At 50.2% G+C, this 26,916-nt stretch overlaps 2 protein-coding genes across 2 annotated transcripts in view; one reads left to right on the top strand and one right to left on the bottom strand.

Moving 5' to 3' along the window:
* The window catches only part of ARL3 (ADP ribosylation factor like GTPase 3), a 30,164-nt gene extending 12,705 nt beyond the window's left edge, over window positions 1-17,459 (bottom strand). Inside the window, exons 1-4 of the mRNA XM_059476845.1 lie at window positions 17,391-17,459; window positions 7,240-7,383; window positions 6,024-6,140; window positions 1,881-1,931 (exon numbers count right to left, since the gene is read on the bottom strand). Coding sequence (XP_059332828.1) covers window positions 1,881-1,931; window positions 6,024-6,140; window positions 7,240-7,383; window positions 17,391-17,393 — 315 coding nt within the window. The 5' untranslated portion in view covers window positions 17,394-17,459. The remainder of the gene's footprint in view (window positions 1-1,880; window positions 1,932-6,023; window positions 6,141-7,239; window positions 7,384-17,390) is intronic.
* Window positions 17,460-17,726: 267 nt separating this feature from the next.
* Window positions 17,727-24,790, top strand: SFXN2 (sideroflexin 2). Its single transcript, XM_059476844.1, has 12 exons — window positions 17,727-17,814; window positions 18,832-19,004; window positions 19,309-19,479; window positions 20,370-20,468; window positions 20,621-20,696; window positions 20,774-20,859; window positions 21,536-21,596; window positions 21,695-21,761; window positions 22,298-22,347; window positions 22,635-22,684; window positions 22,924-22,971; window positions 23,362-24,790. The coding sequence occupies exons 2-12, from the start codon at window positions 18,844-18,846 to the stop codon at window positions 23,459-23,461; spliced, it is 969 nt and encodes a 322-aa protein (XP_059332827.1). The 5' UTR covers window positions 17,727-17,814; window positions 18,832-18,843; the 3' UTR covers window positions 23,462-24,790.
* The last annotated feature ends 2,126 nt before the right edge of the window (window positions 24,791-26,916 follow it).

Raw genomic sequence — 26,916 nt, 5'->3', positions numbered from 1 at the left:
AGAAATATATTTAGGGCAAATGCTAGAAGAGTGAGTTCCAGTGAAACCTAGATCTTATTACAAGAGAGCAAAAATGTATACAATCATCTCTGCCCAAGGTTCAAAAGCTATTTCTTCCAATTGCAGGTTAGAAAAATCTTAATTTTGGTCTGAAATTAGCAGTTGCCTTAAAGGCTACAACACCATGTTTTACCAGTCTCTGATCCCAGTAGACCAAAACTGATGAAACAGCAAAAAACAACAAGTACATTGGCAGTATGAGGAATCTGTCTTAAGTTATTGCCTGACTGACCTGATTTGTACCTGAGCAACCACTCACACTGGCCCTGGTATCTTTGCTCATTATGAGTTTCAAGGGGTTGTTCGAAGTTTTAATCACTACAATTTAAATAGGAGACAACTTCCCAACCCCGACCTCCCCCCCAAAATGGAAATCTCCCTCCCACAGGAAAGTGCTGATAATTTTGAAGGCATTGATTAGCTGAAGACAAGCTAGATGAGCCTTAATAGTTGAATTTTGGCTCCATATGCACAGCACAAATTGGATGGCATCTTAAAAAATGGGTTCGTTCATTCAGAACTGGTTGACTCAAAAAGATTTTTTTAATAGCTCAGATCTGAATCTGCAGTGGATCAATGGTGGCAGAAATACTTCATGTCTAGGTTGTGCAATGGTCTCATGTGAAAACGGCACTCAGTTTCAAGTCGCTTCCCTATGGGAACATATGACAAACTCAGCAGAACATGAACCTGTAGGGACTGCTGGCATTGCAGACAGATGAGTATAGGAGATTTTTGTGGCCTCCTTATTTAGCTGGAAAGATCTCATGCTCTCAGATAACATTCTAACATCTTTTATCCACTGAATAGAAACTTCTGGATTAAACAAGTGCAGTCGGGGAGATGCTAAACTGCAGTGGAAATACAACTCCATCCCCCTCAAAAGCAATGTTTGGTTTGGAAGCCAGGATGAGAGGATGGAGTTATAAACAGAACTGGCTGGGAAATTTTCAACAAAATAGATCTTTCATCTGACATGGCTGATTTATTGAAACCAAAAGTGTTTGCGGAAATATGAGGAGGGGTTTAGGCTGGCTCCGCCTGACTCAGGCAAGTGATCTAAGCTGCTGCTTCCTTTCTATCTCTTTTGCCCAATGAATATTTAATTACTGATATAAAATGAAATAGCTCCAGCAGGGGAAAGATTCCCCCACCCCTAGAACAACCAACAGTTCTGCTGTTGGGGTATGTCCATGAGACTTGAGAGGCAAAAGATCAAGTATCTCCTTGAAATCAGGCAGAACAGAAGGCTTTAATCTACATCTCCCATTTCTGTGGGGTAAATCTATTGCTAGCTATTTTGGGACACTGTCACTTTCAGAATTTTACACAGTGAAGTTTAAGTCCTATTTTTGCTCCAACTTAAACCAAAAAATGTTACAAAACATTAGAACTTTGTAAAATGGAAATCTTATTTTCTGGCCAGTATTAGATAGTTCTTAGCTTTTTTACAATTACATCCAAAAGACAATCAAGTCAATATGATTTCCATTTCGGTTTCGTAAATAAGAAAATAGGATTCCTCAGGGTCTTGGTTTGGCAAGGTTTAAAGGACTTAGAGAAGTTTGTGCTTTCAGTATTAGGCTCCATTTGCTATTATTGTATAACTTTAATGAACACTGTTCTATTTAAACAGAATTAGGCTACCTATTTTCCTTGTTTCACATCTACCAAAATAATCTGTATTGACGTTGAAAGGCAAGTCTCTTGAAATGCAAATTTCCTTCATAAACAACAAAATCTTCTTCCTAACTTTTGTGAGCAAGGGGCACTCAGAAGCACTGAGTCACTTCAAAGGAAGCTGGGCTTAAGTAACTTACCTGACCTGTTTCTTCAAACCTCTTCCTATCTGCACTGTCAATGACATAGATCTGAAAAAAGAAATGACAGGAAAAGTTACTCTTCCCAGAAGACACTCTTCCACAGCAGCATGTGCTTAAGTGAGTTTACACTTTTGGGCACAAAGATCCTTGCTATTATTTGCAGCAAATATTGAGAAAACTTCTTGATGTTCTGAAAGGAGAGGAACCATCTCTTTTAATGCCAGAGGAGTGGACAACCATGTGGGTAGAATCAGAAAGGAGCTGGCAGAAGTACTGGGATGCTGTCACCATCACCACAGCATATATTATCTGAAGAGAACGGGAGATTGCTGGTATTGTTTCAAACTTATTGTTACAAGCTGAAGCTGACCTTAGGAGGGCAAAACCTGAGAAGCCAGACATGGCCTTTCACCCCAGCAAAGTATACAAACACTGGCCTGGTGTGACTGTGCCGTGCTGCTCTCTAGCATCACCTCCTCAATAAGCCACCAAGGCACACAATGGCACTCAGGGGACACATGAATGTGCTGGGGACATTGAGTCTGTCTCCATCAGGCAATCCTACTGTAGCCTCTTGGAGAGGGTGGTTGGGTATGAAGGCTGGATTCAGCCTGCAAGACTCCATCTTCAGTTGCCATCTAAAAAAATGGGGAACCTCAGTACAACATGCAGGCAAGAATAGACTGGTATTCCTTTTTCATTGCTTGATACATGAAGGTTTTCGAAGAAGGATGCTGGGATAGCAGACAGGGATGGGACTGGTGACAAACACTGAGCATTTTGCTTCCAGTTGCTGCCATTCCCCATCAGTAGTGATTGAAGCTGCTAGCATGTCATCTGCATGCACTTTGGTGGCTTACAGGGAGCAAGTGTCAGCCTGGTTTTCAGGGAATAGATGAGCACAGCACCCTGCCATCAAGATAAATGGCATCCTTGCAGACAGTCTCAGCATAAGACTCCATGCTTCTAGGATAATTTTGATCAAATAGTAGGAGGAGGGAAGATCTCTAGATCTCTAGCAGCAATATCTATTAAACTATAGGCACTCTTAATGAGCAGCATTTGAGTTGTTTGAAATGGGACCAAACACGCAGCAGGAAAATCTGTATGCGAGGCCTGAGGAGGTAACCCAGCAACCTCCCAGCCGCTGTGCAGATCACTGGGGGGCTGATGTGCACTGACAGGGGCTGGGGGACGCGGCAGGGCTGGACGCAGCTGCGTGGGGATGCGTCAGCAGAGCACGCACCCACTGCCACGTGATGGGGACCAGCCCGTGGGCATGACACACAGGCCTCTCCCTGCAGTGTGATCCCCAGCACGTGCACCAACACTGCATCAGCTACACACGGCCTCCCCGCCCCTACCAGGCACCCACCCCTGTGCATCCCATGTAGGGTAGGAAACACAGAGCAAAAGAAAGGCAGAAGCTGCAGGGCTGGCAGTTGTGTTCTGGGGAGAGACTGGACTGTCATCTGTCCTCCCTCTGGCCATCTCTGGGGAAGTCCACAACACATGAATGCAATGGTCGAGTGCTGCTTGTGAGCTGAAAGGCAGCACCTTCCATATTGCAGTGCTTCTCTAACTGGGAAGGAATGGCTCTGGGTCCCATCCAGCCAGGCTTTCCCCTGCACTGCTCATTCCTCACTAGGGAGCTGTTTTGCAAGATGAGAACTAGATACAACAGTGCTTGGGGCAAAAGCCACAAAAGCACAGCACAGAGAAAGCAAAGTATGTGCCGAGTGCCTACTTCCAAACCAGCAAGCACTGTGCCAAATAGCTGCAGGTGCCTGTCTGAATATGCAATCAGCCAGATATCCACACCTTATTTGCCTGCGTTAAGCTTCCAAATATCACAGGTGTGTGATGCAAGACCAAGCTCTCATTCAAAGGCACCTGCATGGATTTGAATTTGTAATTACTTCCTGCTTTTTAATACTCTTTAGAGGGTCCTTTCTGTTTTATGCAATGCAGTTTAGGGGAAGAGAGAAGCAGGGGGTCCTGGGAACTGTAGTGTATCTCATGTCCAACCTCCTTTTATGGCCAAGGCCACACAAGAGCTGTTTTTGCCTGTGGGGCTTGGTAACATAGTTTACCAATTGGAACACCATGCTGGAGAATGGAGATTTGAGAAAGAAATTTCTGTAAAGCTGGGTACCTCCTTTGAGAAACAAGCCAAAACACAGCCTGGAATAAATGGGTTGGGAAGAAATTGCAAGTGGTGGGACTAGATGAAGAAATAGCATGAGGGATAAATTGGCTCAATTTATAAATGCACAATCTGCACCAGGTTTGTCAGAGGGTAAAATTGCTGGTTAAAACAGGGGTAAGGACTGGCAGAAGACACAGCAAGCCATCAGCATACACGTGATCCCAGTTTTGGTGTGTATTGAATAGCAAAGCACTGCCCCAACATGCCAACATCTCCCAGTTTGGGACTGGGTGTCAGCATGAAGTGCAGCTAGGGGAACTCAAGTCCATTGGTGCACCAGCTATTTCTCTGAATTCACACTGCTGCTTCCCCCAAACTGATTCTGCTTCTATCCACCCATTTTCTTAGTCATAAGAACAGTTTTTTTTTCTGTACATTGCTTTAACTGGGGTGAGAGAGGGGCAGGGAAAACAACTGCTTTCATCTCCTTCAGTCTTCAAATTCACCTTTATTTCTGCACCTCCCATGCAGCACACGCTAGGAAGGGTGGAAGGCAACAGGCCAGTGTAGTTTATTGTCTTTGCCAGCAGTCTTCCAGATACTGTTTTATGGTTGCACAGCCTCTGCATCCTGAGCACCTGCCACAGCAGGCAGAGATCCCAATGCTGCTGCTTTGCAGGGCTGACCTTGATCTGCACACTTATTGCCTCCCCACCACCCACAGCGCTAGAGCCTGGGCCAAATCAAGGCACAGTCACCTCACAGCCACACCATCTCTGTCCTCAACAGCCACAGAGGAGCACAGTGTGTGTCCCGCTCGTTTCTCAAACCCAGATCATACCCCATGAAAAATCTCACAGTTCCTCTTTGCAAAAGCAATCAGCTGGGTTTTTGCAGTGGTAGCTGTTCCTGAACTTCGGATTCCAAATTAAGGCTCAAAAATGAAGATTGGCAAAAGAGAGTATCAAGGGTTTACTAGTCACATTTAAGTAATAGCTTCATTTGGACAATGTTTTCTAAGCCTGCAGGCACAGCCAGGCCTTTCAGCAACTGGACACGAGCCTTGGTGAACAGAGTCCTATTCCTAGTTGCACTAATCCTTCCATGCAAGTGCACTGAAGCTTCTGACACATTACTGAGTATATGTGTGACAGGAGGGAGGAATGGTGTCCTTCTGAGAGAGCTTCCTACTTTCCCATGGGAGTCTGCAGACCTTGGTTTTTCTCTGTTCCCACAGGCAATAGTGCTTGAGGCAGAGAGAGGCCTGCAGCCCCCAGTCTGCCTTCATCCTGGCATATGTGGATGCATGCTAGAGGTGATCTTTGAAACTAGCCAAGACAGCACCTGGAGGGTCCCAGGGCAATGTGCTCTGGCATGGAAAAACAAAGGTCCTGCACTGTAAATGTAATTGTGGTCATCTGTAGCTAATTGTAAGGTAATTACAGCTAAGTTGTCGAAACCATTAAAAGACAGCCTTACAATTAAAGGAGAAAAAGACAAGGGGTCTCTCTGTGTCCCTCACTCAGAAGCTTTCTTATCTGATGCCAGACAAAGCATTTAATTCTTATGCCTCAGTTTCCCTACCTATAAAACAAGGGCACCACACTGACCTACCTCTACACATGATGTTTAAGTCACTAATGCCCACGACAGGCCTTCAGAGTCTCCAGTGAAAGGAGCTATAGATGGGTAAAGTACATGTTATTAATGTTCTTTCATTTGAAAGAGACTGAGATGAGAGGAAAGGACCTGGCTATAAACAGCACCATCCTGTGAAAGTAAAAACATGCAACTGAATGATTTCTGCAAACATAACTGTATTTTTCTTACTGCACTCAACCAATCTTGCCATTTAGCTCAGAATAACTCCTGTTACAATGGCAATGGTGTTACTGAGGGCTGGGACATTACATTACTTGTTTCTGAATTTCTGGCTGAGACCTTGGAAAGCCATTGCATGAACACAGCATTCAGCTGCAGCCAATACTCACAAGGATATCAGTGTTTTCAAAATAGTTCCTCCAGTATGGTCTGATCTTCCTCTGTCCGCCTATGTCCCATACGTTCAGTTTGAAGCCTTGAGACTGTACACTTTTGATGTTGAAGCCCTGGAAAGAGCAGAAACAAAGCCACATAGAGCATAAACCTGAATGGCTGGAGCATATTCATAGCCAGACATTAACACCTTATATATCCCATGCCTGCAATGTGCATTGAGATGGGCTGGGCACCCACAAAGATGGATCAGCTGTGGGACAGGCACCAGCAAAAGCAGCTGCTAAACCATCAGTTTGTCAGTGCTCTTGGGTCAAGGGTTGATGCTGTCATGCCTATGGAGACATATGATGCAGTTAGTGCCCTGAGACAGCTCAGCAGGGTGGGTGCAGGAAGAGGTGGGAGAGCTGCAGATAAGGAGAAAACAAGAGCACTGTGGGAAGCAAGATTGAGCTTGTGAAAGCTGAATAGACAGTCACAGCTAATATGAAGCCAGAGGTCTCAGCTCAATTCGACACGACACAGCTAATGCTGGGCTTAAAAGAGCAACAGCTGCACGTCTGAAGGGTCCATTTCATCAATTAGAGCACCAACTGAAAGCGCATTCAAGTAGAAAAAAAGGATGTGGTGTGGGCTGGCAACACACTGCCACACCACCCAGGGGACCAAGGCTTGGAATTAGGGTGCCAGGTCTGGGAGCTTTGGGAGGCAGCTACAGGGTGGGGGGAAGCATATCCCATAGCTCTCTAGCAACCTCCTCTGGAGCAATGCTGCAGTGCTTCTGAAGGGAGCCATCACTCTCCTCCAATCCCAAAGCTCAACCAAAGGGCATGAGAGACATTAGAGAGGAGCACTGGTATATGCAGAACCCTTGGAGCTGGTTGGGTGAAAGATGTAAACAGACAAGGGTTCGTCCAGTGCTGCAGCATCCACTCTACATGTCCCCTGTTTGGCAAGGACAACAGGAACAAAGTCTCATCCATGCCAAAGCCTTTTGCAGAACTCCATAGCACTCATCCACTTTTGCACTACCTGACCAATGTGGCCTGAAGCTCTTTGGCTCCTTCAGGAAACCTTCTCTTAGGCAGAAAAGACACAAACTTAATGGTGCACCAAGCTCCAGTTGCTCCCCCTTTTACAATCATGAGCACTTTGTATAACATGGCAGGTGGGACCACAGTAACTGCCTCAAGAAGGAAAGGCCTTCCTCACCTGTGTTGGGGTGATGTGGCTGATGTCCTCTGATGCCAGCTGTTTCAGGAGTGTGGTCTTGCCTGCATTATCCAGTCCCAAGAGGAGGATTCTCACCTCCTGGTCTGGGGTGCTTTTTAGTTTGCGCAAGATTGACAGTAAACCCTAAATGCACAAGAGAGACCATAGCTGTTATTTCCCCACCCCAACGTCCCCCACAATGTTATACCCTCCTACCTTGAAATGGATTCTGTTTGGTGGTGGTTCCCAAGACACCCTAAATACCTTTCTGCAGTCCTTACTCCCATTTCATTTCCTACTCCTCCCTTTGCCCCTATTTTCTTCCATCTCAGAGTACCAACAAGGTCTCAGACAGCACAAATGTCACGCAGTGGGGTGCCCTGCTGGCTGCACTGCTCTTGTCACACAGCTGTTTGGCATTCCCTGTGCCAGGGAGACAGTGCCTATGCATATCCTGTGCAGAAGCTTGCAGACCACATCCTTGCAAGCTCTTCATTACTTTAATCAGAGGGAAAACCCCATTAATTTGATCTGCCTCCTAGGTAACTACAGCTTACAATGTACCTGACATTGGTTCTTACAGTAACTACCCTGGTCATCTCAAACCCCGTTTATCTGTCTAAAACACGCTGAACCCATGGGGCATGTGCAGTTGTGATTCTCAGGATGTAGCACTTAACAACTACCTCAGATTACCACACATCCTCACTAAGAAAAGCACAGTGGATTCCAGTCATTACCCAGGCTCAGCTCTCTGAGCTGACAGTATCACTCAGGATTAGGAAACAGAATATGCAGGTCAGCTCATTTACAAACATGCACCTTATAGCAGCACACCCAAGCTTTTGTCAGTGCCACCAGTCAGAGACCAGCACCTCTCTAAAATGGCTGGAAAAATATTCTGGATCCTGGTACATAACCAAGAGACGCAAATCACCCTGCTACCGCCTGCCTCTCACTGCCCAGCCCACCCCACAGGAGAGGGACAGTTGCAGCCAAGGGCACAGGAGCAGGCTGTGACACCAGGAATGCCTCAGTGTCTTTGGCACGCTGCCACACTCCTCTGCAGCCCCTGCGTGTCAGGGACTCCTCAGAGCCCAAGAAGCACCCACCACACTGAGACCTGCCTGTGGACACAGGTGCTCTTGCTACTAATTCGCCTGAGAAAATCCAGGCAACACCTACAGCCCCTTCTGAAGCCCTCACAGCATTCCTGTTCCATCTCTCCCAGACAATTCCCTTGTCGAAGCCCACTAAAACCAAGAGCCAGGAAGAAAGTTCAAATATCAGCAGAAACCTGAGCCCACGGGGCCCACATCTCAAACCTTTTTGTTCTCCCAATAGCAAAATGGAGAAAATGCTTCTTGTCGACCTGCAAGGGTGTAATCAGTTAAATGTCTTGAAGTGCTTTGTTGCTATGAGGAACTAAACCCTCTAAACATTGCTGCTGAGAGCCAAGGACTATTTGAGCCTTGAAGGTTGCTCCCAATCCCCTCCAGATCGTGGCAATCAGAAACTTGTCCTCAGGATAAAGAGCTGCACGTCGCAGTACAACTGTCTCCAGCAGTGTCCTTCTGCCCACTCCCAACCTCAGCCACTCTGCAAATGCTGCTTCTGACTGCTCACCTCCCTGCTCCCAGGTGGGAGTGCTTTGGGAAGGACTCGGCACCACAGGTCGTGATGCTAAAGCTTTTAGTAACACCCAGAGATTCAAATGCATGTGACATCTGATCCACCCCTGCAAGCATTTTCGATTTCAGAGTAATTTAATGGGTTTCTGTTAAATTACCAGCTACAGCTCACAAAACGTGTGTGATGTGTAAGAAACAGGGAGGAGAGAAAGAACTTAGTAAAACTGGGTTCGAAAGGTATGTGTAAAAAACTGCAAGATTGCTACTGTTGCTGTGCTTTTAAAAAGCACTGTGGAAAGCTGAGGTTCAGAAATTCAAAGCTTGTGCAAGCAATAGCAAATCTGCAATAGCCCAATAAGCAGGCTCAAGGTATCACCTATTTTGTAGATGATAGGCAGGTAAAAAACTGGGAATCCAGACCCTGCTCAAGAGCTGAGAATTAGAAATGGGCTCTGTTTGGTAGAGGGTGCTATGCCGGCTCAGTACAGGCACCAGCACAGGCACAGTAAATCCCCAAACAGCTTTTAGTTGAAGTGTACAGGCCTGTAACACCACGTGCAGGGCCCTGAGGGCCAGATGCTCACAGCTGGCTCTCACCCATGGGCCCATGGCTAATGAATTTGAAGGGCTGTGTTCAGTGCAGCCAGTCACTGCAAGCCCTGACAGCTCATCTCCCTGGCCATAGGGCTCAACCCATGTCCTGCCCTGATGATGGTCTGCACTTCCACACATCTGAGGAAAGAGAAAAGGAACAGCAGCAAACATACCTCTAGTGGTTACTTGTTTATATGCATGTCCTAAGTGCCCTTGACATCATTAAAAAGCACAAGTTTTAACTGCATGACTAGCAACACATTTTCTTTTCACCTGCCGTCAAATTTACAGTTGTGTTTGTTGGCTTGTAAATCTGTGGATTTCAGCTCAGTGTGGACAGACTCCACAGGAGCAGGAACTCTAAAATTCACACATTCTCCTTCCTTTCTAGGGAAACACTGAATTTGCCATTCTTATGGGCCTGACCCAAAGCCAATGTACATCAGCCAAAGCACCACTGCCGACTTTGGAGAGCTCTGAATCAGGCCCTATTATTTTAGTTTATTGCTCACAGTTAAAAAAAGAAGCTGTTGAAATGCTAATCCTATTCACAGCTCCACTTGCTAAGAGCAGAGCAGTGTATCCCAGAGCAGATCAGGATTAGGTGCCTTTATATTTCAGAATTCAACTCCAAAATACTGAGCGCAAGGAAATGTATTACAAAGTATTGCTTATCTACCACGGAGCAATTCTCAAGGGTCGGGAAGAGGAACAGTTGTAAATGTTAATAGAGCTTCTCCCATTGTAGATGGATGCTATTTCTGGGCTAGTATGACAGCCTATGAGAAAACGATCAGCATCGTTCCATATTCTACTCAAGTGACACTGCTGCATGGCTGATCACAGGATTATCAGGGGTAGCCAATAGAAGAGAAGATATATATAGAAATAAAAGTATTCTCTAAGGTATAAAGTAAGCTGATTTAAAAGGCTGGAAGACAAGCAAGCCAACATAGAGAAGTGGACTTTATTTCAGTAGCTGCCAGCATGGTCTGTATATACAACTTAAATCAAGAGCCAAATAATAGTATTGGCTCCCATGACTGTTACTATTTTGTAAATAGTATTTAAAATGTGAATCCCTGTAGTTAGTAAAGATTTAAAACTAAAGAAAGCCATGTCCAGATGCATTTCTCATTTTTTTCTTTTTACTTTTTTTTAATTCATCTTGTGAGTATACTGATTAGAAAGACAGAAGGCATTTCCTGACAGCTTAGTAGACTGGAAAAAATAACTCAGCAGAGTTCCCTGCTGCATGCCACCATGATGTGGGACAAGCAGCCCCTGTTGCACACACACTGATGGACAAGCACTCCTCTGCTGGCAAACACAATGCTGAAACTAACGGGCTGAGGAGAGTCAGAAAGCAATGCCTTGCTATTCATGGGATTTGTCAGGTAGAAAGCCATGAAATGGGAAGATGTGGTGCAAAGAGGATGCACAGAAACAACACAGGAGGAGCAGATTTTTGAAACAGGGCAGGTAAGAAATGTCTCATGCTGGGACTTAGCCAGTAGTGAGAAGGGAGAATTCCCAGGATGACTGCACAGCAGCCAGGCCAGTGGCACTTGCTCACTGGAGTGTCCAGGGTGAGAAGCAGGACAAGTCTTGAGCAGGCCAGGGTGGATGTGAGCTGGCTGAGGAGCCGCAGAGACGCCTCACAGGAGTGTAAGGGCAGCGTGTCAGCTGCACAAAACTAAGCAGACTGCGGCATCTGTAACAGAGAAGGGAACTGCAGATGCTGCTCAGATAATGAACAGCACAGCATGGCAGCGTGTGCAGCCTTTGGAGAAGGGCAGCCAGACAGAGCAACTCAAGGCTGGGCACAGTCAGCCAGCATCCGCTTCTTGGTCACCTCTGGGTTAAGCAAACTATGTCTTATATCAGATTGGCCTGTTTAAAAACATCTTTGTCCTTGGTGGAGAGGGTTTTCTTTACAAGCACCGTGAGGAGACAGACTGATGGGGTCAGCAATGAGGAGACTGCATTTTCCAGACAGTGAGCGGGGACATAGAATAAAGAAAAAGAGACTCCTGACAATTACTATGAAATCAGAGTGGGACATTAAATTCAAAGATGCAACTAAATGGGTAAGAGCACTCATAAACACATTGAGCATGAAAGCAAAGCTAACCATCTTATTAACATCCTTCAGAAAACAGGGATGTGTGGTTTTATGAAAGTATATCATTGCTAGGTTTAAAATACCCACCAAATTATCAAAGGACTTTCAATTATAGCTGCATGTAGTAATCCTATTCTCTCTCTCAAAAAAAATCCTACATATATAAAAATACAGTGACATTTATAGTCCTAGCTAAGGGTTTTGTGGGTTTATTCATGCTGTATATGGGTCTCTTGAACTAGTTGATGCATGTAACTACATCCTGTACCACAGAAGCCACTGAAAGGAAGATTCACTTTACAGGACAAAGCAAAAATTGGTTTGGGACAAACAGAGCATTGAGATAATCTGTTTAAATATTGTATCAGATTGGCAATATAAAGCCATAATGGAAAGAACAATTCTCCCTTGTACTGAGGGCTGGATACACGGGGCGTGGATAAAAAGTGTGGCCCGCAAGCTGCTGCAAAGCACGGTTGGTTCTTATTAGGAAAGAGAAGTAAATGTATTCTGTTTAACTTTATTAGCCACAAGGCTCAGATAATGAATTTAAAATAAAGTCACCCTCAGTCACCACCAATTGCTTATCTACTAGATGTGGACATTTAGATAGAATCAATTCACTTCACCAAGATGCAATAGAGCCACAAAGCTCAGCAGCTCAGCCTGCCATTACAATCACATTTTCCCCATCTCTATACCCCTGCAGAGATGCCCTCTTCCCTACTACTGCAACCACAAGTCACTTTATCCTCAAGACTCATCTCAGCCAAGCACATTTGCCATCAAGATGACAACTCCTGTCTCCCCACAGCTCCCCAGCACTGCTGAGCTCTATTCTCAAACTTCTGTGACTTTCCAACAACCGTGGGAGAAGCCTCACAAAATATCCATAAAACCAGCCCATGATTCTTCTGCTAATTCCTTCTCTGCCACACCTACAATCCTTGATGAGGTTTAGGCAGCAAATGTGTCAAGTTCAAACCTGTCTTGGATTCTACTTATTCGTATCAGTTGGTTATCTCTCACCCCAGACAGACCGTATTTCCATGGCATGGGAGCACCTTGGTGCTCTGCTGGCACAGCACCTAGCACAGCTCTGGGCACCAATTTATTTATTTGCTTTCTGTTAAGCAATGTGGTAGCAGCTCACCATTTTTAAAGTGTAAGTTAAAGATAGAGGGTACACGTGATGATTTCAGAAAGTCACACAGGAGGAGCTGACACAGGGAAGGACGAGGGGCTTAGCTGAGCCAAATATCTTGCCTTGCACAGTGGATATATGAGGCTACATTTGTCATCCAGGGTGCAATCCTGCACACACAGAGCTGGAGGAGGGGAGTCCTTTCTGACAACTGCACTGATTAGCTGGTGCCCTGAAGAATGACGTCTGATTACCTTTATCTTCGGCTGCAGAACTGCAAATGTCACTAATGGTCATAAAATCATCCAGTCTTTTTCGAAATACAACCGAAGTAAATTAATCTATTGAGCTCAGTTTATTCAATACTTCTTACTCTGGCAAAACTCCCAAAAATCATTTGCTTACTGCATGTCTCCACCATATGGTGTCATTCAATGCAGACTTTCTTTCCTGCATTGAAATCCAAAATTTAATGGAGTCGAGTCACCTACAGAGTTTTTCCAGCTCAAACCTACTAATGTAGTTTTCTGTCAAAGAGGTCACACAGCACTTTCCAGTTTGATACATAAACCAATACCAGCATGAATCTTCTTTTCATAATTAAAATCAAACTCCTCTGGTTTCAGCAGGTTTGAAAGAAGTATTTTGCCCTGTGCAGAGAAGAGCCAATGCTCAGCACTGGACAATGTCAGCAGTCTCTGTCTGGTTTCAGAACTTCAAAGTCTTTGCTAGTGATTGGTATACTCTCCTATCTGCAGGTGATTTCTCATATCAACCTCTCAGCAATCAGTAAAACAAACTAAAAATCAGGACATTGAACTGCACTGAAAACTAAAGTAGTGAGACACTTATAATACTTGAAAGCATTTTAACGGGGCCGTTTTAAATAGAGCCTTACTACCAAGGAACAAGGGACAAAATAAAGAATTTCTAAGTATGAGGTACGCCTAGAGCAGGCAAGACATACATGCTGGTTTTCCTAGAAACATGAGCTCAAGACCAGGAGAAAGATGCCTGACTATGCATTTAGCTATGCTGTTATTTTATCCTCTTCACCAGATGTGCCTTATGTCAGCTAGGCACTCTGTGACTCAGTTTCCTCAACTATAAAACAGGGCCACACTTTGACAAATCTGGTTTTGACACAATGATGTCATCTTCAATCAATGGTTTTAGAAAACACTGGCCATCCTCTGGCCCCAGCATCTATCACTAACATACCACGTCTCTTGGTAAAGATTGTTATTTCAGTGACAATAGGAAGCATTACTGTAACGAGGAAGCCACAAGCTCTGCTTCAAACAGCATTTTCTAAACTTTGGAAAGCAGCACAACCTTTCATGTAGCAGCCTCCCTTCGCCCTTGCCATGCGCCCGCTGCAGATGCTGCTTAGCAGTGCCAAAGACTTCCAGCTCCACACATCTCTCATGCTTTGCAGTTTTATGGCTCATCCTTCCCTCTGTGCTCCAACTATGACCTTCCACCACCCCTGCCCCACAGCTGTGAGAAATCCTCCTATGCTCTGCAGAAGAAGACACTGCCCCTCTGTACTTACTCACTTGGATGAACACTGAAATAATTTAAACCTCAGCATTAACCCTCTTAGCGCTGGAGTTGTAGCAAGCAGTCGTTGAGGGGAGTTTTAGTTCTTCCAGTGCCATCAGGACATGGCAGGAACGTGCTCACAGGCAGCTACCACAGCTCATATGACAAGCAGTAAATTGTTACATCAAGCTGTCTGGATGATTTCTGACTGCTGACCCATACCCCCAGGCTGCCATAGCTGCTTTGGATGTATTTGCTGCTGTTTCAGGGTTTCTACCACAAATGATTATTCTGTTTTAGTGAAAGTTGAGAATCTAAAGAGATTCTCCACACATTGCTCTCCAGTCCTCTGTCCAGTCCACCCAGCCCACCAGGCACCCCGAAGTGCCACCCACCCTGCCTGAGAGGCTATAATTCAAAAAACAACTCCAAGAAGTGGAAAATAGACAAAGAGGCAGTAAAATGTTGTATCAAATAACACGAGCACTGGCGAACACCCAGTCATCCTCTCGGCACACAAATGCCTGGATAAGAGCAGCCAGATCCCAGACTACAGCAGCTTATCAGGACATCATAAGGCACAAGAGCAGATCTGGCAGCTGCAAGCCAAATGTGTCCCACAAAGCACTTCACTGCTGGAGCTGCCCTCATCTTTACAGCAGATGTCCACCCTGTGATGGCTTTGGTGCCTGGTGTAACATTCCCTATCACCAACCCATCTGAAATAGAGCAGATCCCACAGGCTTTATCTCAGTCTCCTTCTCTGTGACCCAGCAGGTAGGTATGCAGCCAGACTTAACCCAGTGAAGATGAGAAGCTGCCTTTGGTGCTCTTGCTTACACCTCTTCCCATGCATGAATCCCTCTACTTGCATGAATCCTCAACTTATGTCCAGAGGGCTCCTGGACAAAATAAGGCTTTACTCTTGGGAAAGCTTGTTCCCCATTGCTATTGCCTTCTGCTTGTGCTCTCTCTTCATGCAGCATCCTCATCAGTGGCTCTACATCCATGGCAGCTCTGTCACCACCCCTCACCCATAGTTCCAACCCTTCCTTGTGATCCTCACTGCACTTTGCCAGCATCCCACTTGTCCCACCCCAACTACTCTGACATCTAAACCCAAATTGTTCCCAATACCTGCATGACCCTGGTCCATCATCCAACCTTCCTCCAACCTCAATTTAGACTGCACTACACCCTCACCAGTCTCCCAGCATTGCCCTCCACCCAAGAGACCCAGTTGTTCCCTTCAATCCCTGCTAGTACCTCTCAAATAATTTATTTCTTTCTTCCAACACTTCTTTTCTCCCTGGGATCTTTCTTTCTCTCATCAACATCAAAACTCCACTTCCAGTCTTTCCCACAGTTTATTCTTATTTCTTCTTTTGAACCCAGACTGTCCCTCATCGTGCCAGCCCATGGCAGAAAACCCCAGAGCACACAACATCCCAGCAAACTATCCTAGCCAGCCAAACACTGACTGGGGTTTCCCACTGACTCACCAGACTGCCCATCCCACCCAACTGGCAGTCTTCTTTCAGCCCCTGAGCACTCTGTCCTGGACATCTCTGAACACCTAACCCCTTCATCCAGTCTCTTTTTGCCATGATTGATACACAGCCCCTTCTCAGGCTGTGTATCAAAAACCAGCCCTTCCACCTCAGCAAGCTCTCTTCCAGCTCCCTCAATTTCTATAGACAGGATCCAAGTCTCAGGGTTGCCTCCTCCCACCTTGGCTGGGCTGTCCAGTGCACCTTTAGAGTCACAGATGCTCCCAGACTCTTCACAGGCAGTCTTTGAGCACTGCCTTCCATCCTTGCCAGGCTCTTCCATTGCTCCTTCCCTCCTCAGGCCACTGCCATCCTGGTCCCCAGCCCTCCCAAGCACCCACCCCTCCATCACACCTTTCACACCTTGACTGAATCAACTCCAGGCATGCTGATTCCATCCCAACAAAGAGCCACCCATAGCATCCTTGAGCCTCCCAGCCCCTGTCTAGACCTGATTCACAGAATCACAAAATCAATTAGACTGGAAAAGACCTCTGAGATAACCAAGTCCAACCTATGACTGAATACTTACACGTCAACTAGAGCATGGCACCAAGTGCCATGTACAATCTCTCCAATCTTTCCCTAAACACCTCCAGGGGTGGTGACTCCACCACCTCCCTGGCCAGTCCTTTACTGTCCAGTCACCCTTTCTGTAAAGAAATTCTTCCTAATGTCCAGTCTAAGCCTCCCCTAGCACAGCTCGAGGCTATTTCCCCCTATCCTGTCACTTTCCTCCTCTTCAGACTACACAATCCCAGCTCTTTCAGCCACTCCTCACAGAACTTGTGCTCCAGGCCCTTCACCAGTTCTGTTGCCTTTTTTAGGACTCAACCATTTTTTTGTGTCCCCCATAACATCTGTGTGCTGCCAGAGCCCCAACCCCAACCAGGGTCTTCCATGACTGGAGGCCCCAAACGTTCCCTGTTCTCATTCCTTTGTATGGGGGCCTGAACCTGCCCAGCCCCAGGCCTCCATCCTGACTGGATGTCCAGGTGGCACTCAGACCCCAGGCCGGTGTCACACAGTCACAGGATGGGGCAGGCTGCAAGGGACCACAGTCCGTCACTGCTCCAACCTCCCACCCAGGCAGGGTCATCCTGGAGCACATGGCACAGGATCGTGTCCAGATGGTTCTGGAATATCTCCACTGAGGGAGACTCCACAAATTTTGAACAATCTATTCCAGCGTGTGGTCACCCGCACGGCAAAGTTCTTTCTTGTGTTCAGGTGGAGTTTCCCGTGCATCAGTTTCTGCCGTTGTCTGTTCCCCTACTGCCCGTTGCCTGTTCCCCTACTGCCCGGCAGCACCCAGCAGAGCGTGGCTCGCTCCCCTGGTTCCATCGCCTCGGCCCCCCCTCTCATGGCCCAAGGCCTGCCCGTGCCTGCCACGAGCCCGGCCGGGCCCGACAGACCCTCCGGCCCCCATCACCCCACGCTCCGCGGGGGGATCACCCGCGGCCTCAGACGCCCCCGGCCGCGCCGGCCCCGTCCCTCAGCCCTCAGCCCTCAGCCCGCCCCGGCGGCCCCGGGCCCGGCCCCGCTGCCCCCGCCCCGCTCACCATCCTCGGCGCGGCCCGGGGTTACCATGGGCAACTGCGTCACACCCACCCGCGCGCCGACGTGCCCGCGCCGGGGGAGGGGCCAGCCATGGGTCCGCCCGCGAACGGCGCACGCGTACTGGGGCGGCCCTGCCGGGGGCGGTGGGCGCGGCCGCTCGGGGCTCTGAGATTGGCTGGGAGCGGCCACGCGTCGGAGCGCGGGGGCGGTGAGCGGCGCGAGGGCGGGAGCGGGGCCCGGGAGCGCAGGTGGGACACGTGGGGACGCGACGGGGCTGGGCTGGGGCGGGACGGGGCGGAGCGGAGCGGAGCGTGCCGTGCCGTGCCGTGCCGTGCCGTGCCGTGCCGTGCCGAGCCGAGCCGAGCCGATCCGAGCCGAGCCGAGTCGAGTCGAGTCGAGTCGAGTCGTGACCGAGCCGCGCTGGAGGTGTGCCGGGGCTGTGCCATGCCATGCCGGGCCGAGCCGAGCCGAGCCGGGGCTGTGTCGAGCTGTGCTGTGCCTTACAGAGAAGGGCAGGGAAATTGGTGAAGGGTCTGGAGCTCAAGTCTTATGAGAAATGGCTGAGGGAGCTGGGAGCGTTTAACCTGGAGAAAAGGCTCAGGGAGACCTTATCGCTGTCTACAGCTACCTTTGAAATGAGGTGTAGCTAGGTGGGAGCGGGCCCCTTCTCGCAGGCAGTCAGCGACAGGACGAGAGGATATAGTCTGAAGCTGTGCCAGGTTCAGGTTGGACTTTAGTAAGTGTTTCTTTACAGAAGGGTGGTTAGATACTGGAAAGGACTGCTGAGGGAGATGGTGGGGTTACAGTCCCTTGGAGGTGTTTAAGTAAAGACTCAACATGGCACTTGGCTAGGGTTAGGCACTAGGTTAGCCATGCTGTAGTTGACGTGGTGGTGTTTGGTCATAGGTTGATCTCAGAAGTATTTTCGTGCCTAATTCTTTCTGTGACTCTGTGCTGTGAACTGTGGGCATGTGGTGCAGCACCCCGGGGAGCAGGCAGGGCAATGCCATGGCAGTGCAGAGCAGCATTAGAAGGATGTGCAGGACGGTGCTGTGGGGGGCACAGCACCGTCTGCACACTCGGAGGCTGCAGAGTAGTGCCCCTACAGGAGCGCCTGCAGGGCAGCCTTTGGAGGCTTGAGCTGGGCCCTGCAGTGCTGTGCAGCACCATACCACCCCGAGGAGGGGGTGTGGGGTGCAGCACAAGTGGGGTGACCACAGGCAAGCAGGGTGATGTGTGAAGTAGCGTCCTGACTGCAGTGTTCTGCTGACAGCAGGAGTGCAGGGGCCTCCTGGGCTCGGGGCTGCTGAAAGTCCAGTTGTCCTGTTAAATATAAACCTGCCATGGCTCTCACCCAGCTGACCGCTCCTGTGGCCATGGCAGGCATGCACTCAATGAGCGAGCAAGGCAGGATCCTACTGAGCGGCCTTTTCCCCTGCCCAGACCTACCCCAAGATGGCCACAGTTTCCCCTAGCTTCAACATCGACTCCCCACGCTGGGACCAGAGCACCTTCGTGGGGCGCCTGAAGCACTTCCTCAACATCACCGACCCTCGGACAGTGCTGGTGTCAGAGGAGGAGCTGGACCAAGCCAAGGCCCTGGTGGAGAGCTGCAGGTGAGGGGCAGGGGTACAAATGGGGCAGGTGCCATCCCTGTGTTCACGGCCATCCCAACCACTGTGCAGTGTTGCAGGGGATGGAGGCAGTCATTCTCAAGCAGGTATGCTGTGATGTAACATCTGTTGGAAGTAGTTTTGGGGGGCTTTCCCAGGCTTCTCCCAGGAGCTTCAAGCTGTGACATGCATCCTTCTCAGGAGATGTTTCCTCTGCCTTTCATATGGTGCCCAGAGCTCTGTGCCTCAGCAGTGCTGGGTGCTGGCGGGTCTGTGCAGCTTCCCCTGATGGGCTTTGGGTTTGCAGGGCCGGGCTGGTGCCGCCAGGAAGCAGCCAGGAGCAGCTGCTCTATGCCAAGAAGCTGTACGACTCAGCCTTCCACCCTGACAGCGGTGAGAAGATGAACTTCATTGGCAGGATGTCCTTCCAGGTGCCGGGGGGCATGGCCATCACTGGCTGCATGCTCCAGTTCTATCGGTGAGCTCCTGGGTACACCAGGCTGGGGACACCGCCCTGACAGCCCCCAGCCCCTCTCAAGTTCCCCCAAGGCCAGAGCACGGCCAGCCTGCCTCCGCTGGGGCTGAGTGCTGCCCAGGGCATGCCCAGGGCTGCTGTGCTTGCCTGTGTCCTGTGGTCGAGCCCAATGTCTCTGGGCTCTGTCCCCAGCACCCAACCTGGTAGAAGCATCACAGATCCCACTGGCATGGCTGGGAATGGTCTCACCTCACCCTGAGCTCAGCTGAGCTCTTCCCATAGCTCCTGTAATGATTAATGCAACCACATCCTGCTTGGCTGCTGCTCTTGGTCTGTAGCCCATAGCAGTCTTTGGAAATGAGGACCAAATGTGCCCCTAGGCCAGGCTGCTTCAGCATCCCCAGCTCCTGCTGACAGCTCCCTGCCTTTCCCTTCTCCACCCCCCTGCATTCCAAAGTGTGCTCCCTGTGTCCCTTCCTGCCCCACACCAGTATCCCTGAGACACCAGTAGAAACCCAGGCACCCTCATTCCCCAGAGCCACTTCTGTCCCCATGTGTCCCCTCCTTGCTGCTTGCTTTGACAAAGGCTTATCTCAGCCCAGCAGAGGATGGCTGCCACTCTGCTGAGAGCTGTGTCTCCCACCCCTGCCCAAGTGCCTTGCAGGACTGGGCCCCTCCTTCCTATGCTCCCCAGGGCAACCAGAACTCCTGGGATCATTTCCCAGCTCTGCCACTGGCTTGTCACTTTGCCACAGTTCCTCAGTTTCCCTTTGGAGACACCATGATGAGTGGATTGCAGGCATCTTGGCTGTCTCCCTGCCAAGCCTGGCCATGGGCACAGGCCAGGTGTCCCTGACAGCCCTCGGGTGCTCTCCCATCCCTTCCCTCCACAGGACAGTGCCTGCAGTGGTTTTCTGGCAGTGGGTGAACCAGTCCTTCAATGCCTTTGTCAACTACACCAACCGCAACGCTGCCTCCCCCATCTCCCTGAGGTGAGCGGGCCCCACAGGATGCCGTGTGCCCACTTGATGCACCTCTGGATGCCCTGTAAAGACCCTCTATGCAGTGTCTTGGGCACAGAGGGAACGGGGCTGAGTCAGAATTGGTGATTCTGTTGTCTCCCTTCTTTGAAATCGCTGTCCAGGCAAATCGGGGTGGCTTATGTCACGGCCACCAGTGCAGCCCTGGCCACCGCAGTGGGACTCAACCTCTACACCAAGGTATGCCAGGCTAGGGCCAGGTAGGGCAGCTGGGCACATGCTGCTCTGTCATGCTGATGCCAGCCTGTTTCCCACAGCGAGCGCCCCCCTTGCTGGCCCGCTGGGTCCCCTTTGCAGCTGTGGCTGCTGCCAACTGCGTCAATATCCCCATGATGCGGCAACAGTAAGTGTCACACGTGCCTGGGGCGCTTGAGGGACCCAGCTCCCTCCAAAGGCAAGCTGGTGGCAGCCAGGCTCCTGGACTGCCTGGCCTCCCTGCCTTGGATTCCCCTCCTGGGAGCTGGAGAGGGGTGAACTGGGGTCTGTGCATTTGCAGTGCTGTGTCTGTGGTGGAGGGTGCTGGGTGGGATGGCTCAGCCTCCACCTAGAGCAGGAGGGGGATTTTTGGCTGATAGCTGCTCTGGAATCTGTGCTGGAAGATCCCTCAAACCCAAAGATCTCCTGCATGGCATGGGAGAACCCTAGTCCATGATATCCTGATGCTGGCACACCCCAGTGTGGGTCCTTGTGCTGACCTGTGTCTGCTGCTCGGGGTTCCCCACAAGTCAGGGCACAAGGAGCTCAGGTACTGTGTGAGGGACTGTGCCCTGGCTCAGCTGTGTATCCAGGCAGTGTCTGTCCCTAGCACGGCCAGATCCTGCTCACAGCTGTGCCCTGAAGATGGCAGCATCGGCTGGGCTGGGGACCGTGGTGCCCCGGGGTGCTGGAGCCCCGTGCCCTGGGGGCATCTGGGGCTGCTGTGTGTAGAGGACTCCCCTGGCACCCCCTCACCCCGTTGCTGTGTTCTTATGCTTTCCCGACCATCCCATCCTCCACTCACGACTGCCTATCTCCTTCAGGGAGATCATCAACGGGATCACAGTGACAGATGAGAACAACAACGACCTCGGCCGCTCCAGGGTGAGTCTGGGGATGGGGATGCGGGTTGGGGCACTGGGGATGGGGATGTGGGTTGGGGCAGGGCGCTGCCGGGGCTCACCTGCTGGTTTTGCTTGCAGAGGGCAGCAGTGAAGGGCATCGCGCAGGTTGTGCTCTCCAGGATCACCATGGCAGCACCGGGCATGAGTGAGTGCGGGGCACGGGGGTGTGCAGCTGGACTGGGGACTCTCCTGGACCCACCACCGTGCCCTTCCCTGCTTCAGTTTCCCTCATGAAAAAGAGGGAGGGTGGCCCTGCATTCCAGGTGGCATTTGCTCTCCTCATCCAGCCATTCCTATCAGAGGTCCCCCAGCCCCCTCCATGCCAAACCACAGCCTGGAAGACAGGGGGCAGTTTGGCCCCATAAGGATGCTTCTCTCGTGGTTTCTGACCCTAGCCCCTCAGCCTGCAGCCTGGCACCCCCTCTGCTCCTGAGACCCTTGACATCCTGCAAGCCCAGAAGGAAGGGCAGGAGCGTGAGGATCACAGACCATGCTGCCCCAATGGTGGATGTGTGGGGGTCTCATGTCAGGTCCTTGCTGTCAGCAAACACCCAGCAGTCCCCAGCATAACTAGCTGCTTCCATGGCCTCCAGGTGGATGGTCCTGCTGGGACAGCCCTGCAGGCTGGCTAGCAGGATAGCTGTTCTGGGATCTGGGCTGACCTTTGCTCTCTGTGCCTAGTTATTTTGCCCATCATCATGGAGCGGCTGGAGAAATTCACCTTCATGCAGGTGAGTGCATGTTTCTTCTCTCAGCCAGTGGGTTCTGTGGTGCTCCAGCCCATATCTGCTGTTGATATGCTGGGGATCAAATGGAGATTTGCAGAGCCTGGCTTGCTTTGCTCCCTACTTCAGTCATTGATACACCAATGGCCTCTCAAGTGACATGGGGAGGCTGTGGGAGGGTGGCAGGGTTTGGTGCACACCACATTCAGTCCTACTGAGGGGAGAAGTCTGCCTACCCTGTGAGTGGGTCTTGTGGTGAGACCAGGGACTCAATCCTGGCTCTTCTCTTGCAGCGGATCCAGGTTCTCCATGGGCCTCTGCAGGTGCTGCTCTGCGGGGGCTTGTAAGTATCTCACTGCTCAGTCACCTGTGAGTGCCTGGAGTATGGCTCCAAAGAGATGCTTGAAAAAATACTTCTTTCCCAGAAGAAATAGCAAAGCTGCTTACCTTTCAGCTTGGGCTTTCCCCAGTTATTGGGAGTCATGGGGTGTGAGCAGCACTTCTTGGGCTGAAATCCCTGTGGCTGGAGGGCAAACAGGCTGGGATTCCCAGGACTAATCTCTGCTCTTCTCTGTCCCACAGCCTCCTGTTCATGGTGCCAGCAGCCTGTGCCCTCTTCCCCCAGCGATGGTACCTCTTCCACTGCTTCCCCCTCCTGCATGGGATCTTGGGAGCCTTCCTCCTTCCCTAGTTCCTCTCTGCCCATCCCAGGAGAAGCAGGATGGGCACCCACCCTTCAACCCAAAGCAGTGTTTGCCTACACACACTGGTGCCCAGGGCAGCAGGAAAACATGTGCCTGCCCTGCTCTGTGAGCTCTGTGCTGGGACCAACAGGATACCTGGCTGCATGGGCAGCTCTCTGCCTTCCAGCACTGGGAGGGAGGGGTGGTGGGTCTTGCCGAGAGCCTGCAAGATCTCAGGGACTGCAGAGGCCTCAAATGGCAATGGGAAGGGAGGGTGGTTTGACTGGTGGTTGGAGAGGAGGATCTTGGCTCTCAGTGTGTATCTCCCTCTCCACAGCTCCCTTGCACTGGCTGACCTTGAGGTGGAGCTGCGTGACAGTATCATGGCCAAGCACGGGGACCAAGTGCCATATGTCTATTTTAACAAAGGACTGTGAATGGAGACTACCTCAGGAGCCATCACACCCCTCTGGCCTCCTACCACCACCATTCCCACATCCCCTGAGCAGGGTCAGAGGGACAGTCCAGCCCAGATCTGCACCCCCACCCAGCACCTTCTCTGCAGCCTTCTTCCACTGTAGAATCAGGGTCTGACTCTGTGTCCAGCTTGCAGCATTTTGGCTTGTCCTGACCCATGCCCATTTGCTGCTGGCCATGTCTCAGCCTTCCCATGTCTCTCTTGCCCTGAGGGATGCCTGTGCTTCCTGTGCCTTCCTTTTGCCCAGCCTGTTTGGGCCTCACTGGGTTTGGCCCCATGAGGCATGAGGCTCTCTCCCTTGGGGCTCAGAGCACAGTTCTACCTCTAAAAGCAGATATCCTGCCATTGTACCAGCAACCAAACCACATTCCTGCCTTAAACCACCACAGTAGCCTCTTCCCAAGAGATGGATCGTGTCTTGGCAGGTGTGAAGGGACCAGTTCTCTCTGCACCATGAGACTCACCATCCCAAAGTCCAGAGATCAATGCTTGGACTGTGCATTCCTTGCTCTCAGGTTCAGGTTCTATTCACTCTGTGTTTGCCACAAGCCAGGAAAGAAATAGCTAATTGTTTTTAGCTCTAATTTTTTTCATTCCTCTGAGCTCTGTCACCCTTGTCCTACATCTCTGGTCCCCACAGTGAAAGCATGAAACTGCAACTTTAGGGAACAATTGTCTCTGTGCCCCCTTTGACATGGGGAAGAAGACACAGAAATCATAGAATTGTTATGGTTGGAAGGACCTCTGGAGGTAATCTATTCCAGCTCCCCTGCTGAGGCAGAGTCACTAGAGCAAGTTACACAGGAATGTATCCAGGTGAGTTTTGAGTATTTCCAGAGAGGGAGACTCTACAACCTGCCTGGGGAGCGTGGTCCAGTGCTTTGCTATCCTCAATGTAAAGAATTTCTTCCTCATGTTGAGGTGGAACTTCTTGTGGTTTAGTTTATGGCCATTGTTCCTTGTCCTGTTGCTGGGCACCACTGAAAAGAGCCTGGCACCATCCTTTTGTCACCTGCCTTTGAGACATTTATATGCATAGATGAGATCCCTCTCAGTCTTCTCCTTTTCCAGACTGAACAGACCTGGCTCTCACATTCTCTCCTCATAAGAGATGCTCCAAATCCCTCATCATCTTTCTGTCTCTCCACTGAACACTCTCCAATAGCTTCTCTCTTTCTTGTCACAGAGCTGTCAAGGCATTCACTCAGGCTCTGAATTCAGTCACTGCTGTTGCACTGCAAACAGCAGAGGAAGGTTGAAAAATAAATGTGATGATTTTTAAAAACCATCTGTGGGTTGTGCTTCTGGCTGATCTCTGTTTCTGGTTCTCTGGGCTGGGCTGGTATGTGGGTCTCATGCTTGCTTTGGAAGGGAGTAGTGTGGGCTTTGTGACTGACCAAGCATCAGGGTGAGGGTGAGCAAAGGGGCCAGGAGAAGGAAGAAGAGTGTAAGGGATGGCATGAGCTCTGAAACCCTGGGGCATTCAATGGCAGCCTTCCCCAAGAGGTTCTTGGGGCTGCAAGGTCCCATGGCAAGTGACAAAGGTGATTGTGCTCTGCTCACAGTGACAGTCATCTTCTTCTGGGGCCTGAGAGGGTAACACTGGGAGAGCCTTCCTACACCCATGGGTGCTGTTTATGGCCAGGCAGAGTTTCATGGTGCTATCTTGGGTCTGCCATGAGGCTGCTCCCACCCCAAAGGAGAGCAGCATGAGCGTGCTGCAGCCTAGTTTGGGGGAGAAAGAAGCCCAAGTCCTAAAGCCCCTGCTTTCAATCATGGCTGCTCCAAGAGTCCCATGGCCCAGTGGATGATCCATGCTCCTCCCTCCAGTCAGGGATATGTGTCAGATCTCTAGGGCAGCAGCATTCTCACATCAGCCATGTGCCCAAGTAGAGACACATTCTGCTCCTTCAGAGAGAGCAGCCAAACCCAAAAGGTACTTATTGAAGTATCCACAGCAGGTTTACTCCTGCCAAAGCTGCAACAGGCAAAGGATAATCTCCAACCACATGTAGCTACTCCTAGAAAGCTGTAAAAGAGCTCTGAAAGAATTAACAGCAGAACAGAAAGAAGAAAACTTGTATATCTGTTCCCTGGGCATTATTAGATCTCTTGTTAAAGCACAATTAAAGTAATAGATAAACACATGAAATAAAACAGATGTCACTGGGAGTGACATCTGGGAGTGGAGAGGAGCCACAAGGAGACTGTCCTTAGCTCACACTGCTCCTGTCCTACACCCAAAACAGCCGTGAGGGCTTTCAGAAAAGTACCTGTAGCAGTCTTTTGGACCAAGGTGACTCTGGCATGCTCGGGAGCATGGCAATGTTTGTCAAATGATGTGCTGTAGCACCCAAAAACTGCCTTTTCCCTGTTCTTGCTGTTCACCCCTCCTGCCTTGGCAGTTTGGAGGGGTCCTGGCAGGGCAGGGAGTTCTTTGTGCAGTGATTCTGGGGCAGCAGCCACATGAAGCCAAGTTTGGGACCATGGAAGAAAAGCCTCAGCTGTTTGGCTGCTCCTTTTTTCCTGCCCTGAGGGGCAGTGGAGCACAGAGACCCCCTGAAGTGCTGTTGCCATCTTGCATCAGCTCTTCCCCTGCCCTGGGGAGTGGGACATGGTGCAGTTTATTGCTTATGGACAGAGTAAGAGGTTTGCTCTGGGCTTATAGAATTGGCAAGCCATGCTCAAGACAGAGCTTCCCTCCCGCCTCCCTGAGCTTAGAGCAGTGGATTCCCTCTTCAGATCAGCATGGATTTATGCCAGCTGACAGTTCAGCTCAGCAGGGTTTCTAGGTTGTAGCTGGAATCTCCCCCCGAGGATTCAAGTCATCTCAACAGCTCACATCACTCTGGACATGGCCACTGCAGCCAGAGCCTGCCAGCCCTCCCCAAAACCACAGTAAGTCTGCAGCCTGCCTTGGTGTCACTGGGGAGCAGAGGAGTTGCTGCAAGCTGTGGCCAGTCTGGCCTCCATTTCCCATTGCAACAGGAAGGAAACCTCATTGCAAAGAGTCAGAGCCAGACGAATCCCTGCTTGGGAAGAGCAGCAAGTGTTAATTGCTCTCCAACAATGAGTCACACCTGATCTGAGCTTGGCCTGTGCTCCCTGATCTCCATGCCTTCTCCCTGCTGTGCCTCTAATTTCAGGGCTAGCTGGGAACAGGAATAAAGCTCCTTCAATAACTGTGTGTGGCGGAAATGTCAGTGTTCCAGCATATTTACAACCTCACTTCAAATGTAACCACACCAAAGATGCCACGTTGGTGTGCAGCAGAGCCTGAGCAGGGGCTGGGAGGCTGCTGGGCTCCCTCAAGCACTGGCAATCCCAGCAGGAAGGGACTGTCTTCAGTCCCAAGGGCCGCAGGAGGCCGGGATCTGGCTGCCACAGGAAGAGGAGAGGGCATGGTGAAGGTGT

Source organism: Ammospiza nelsoni, chromosome 8 (assembly GCF_027579445.1).
Source record: "Ammospiza nelsoni isolate bAmmNel1 chromosome 8, bAmmNel1.pri, whole genome shotgun sequence".
In the NCBI taxonomy this organism is placed as follows: domain Eukaryota; kingdom Metazoa; phylum Chordata; class Aves; order Passeriformes; family Passerellidae; genus Ammospiza; species Ammospiza nelsoni.
This window is presented reverse-complemented; position numbering and strand designations above follow the sequence as displayed.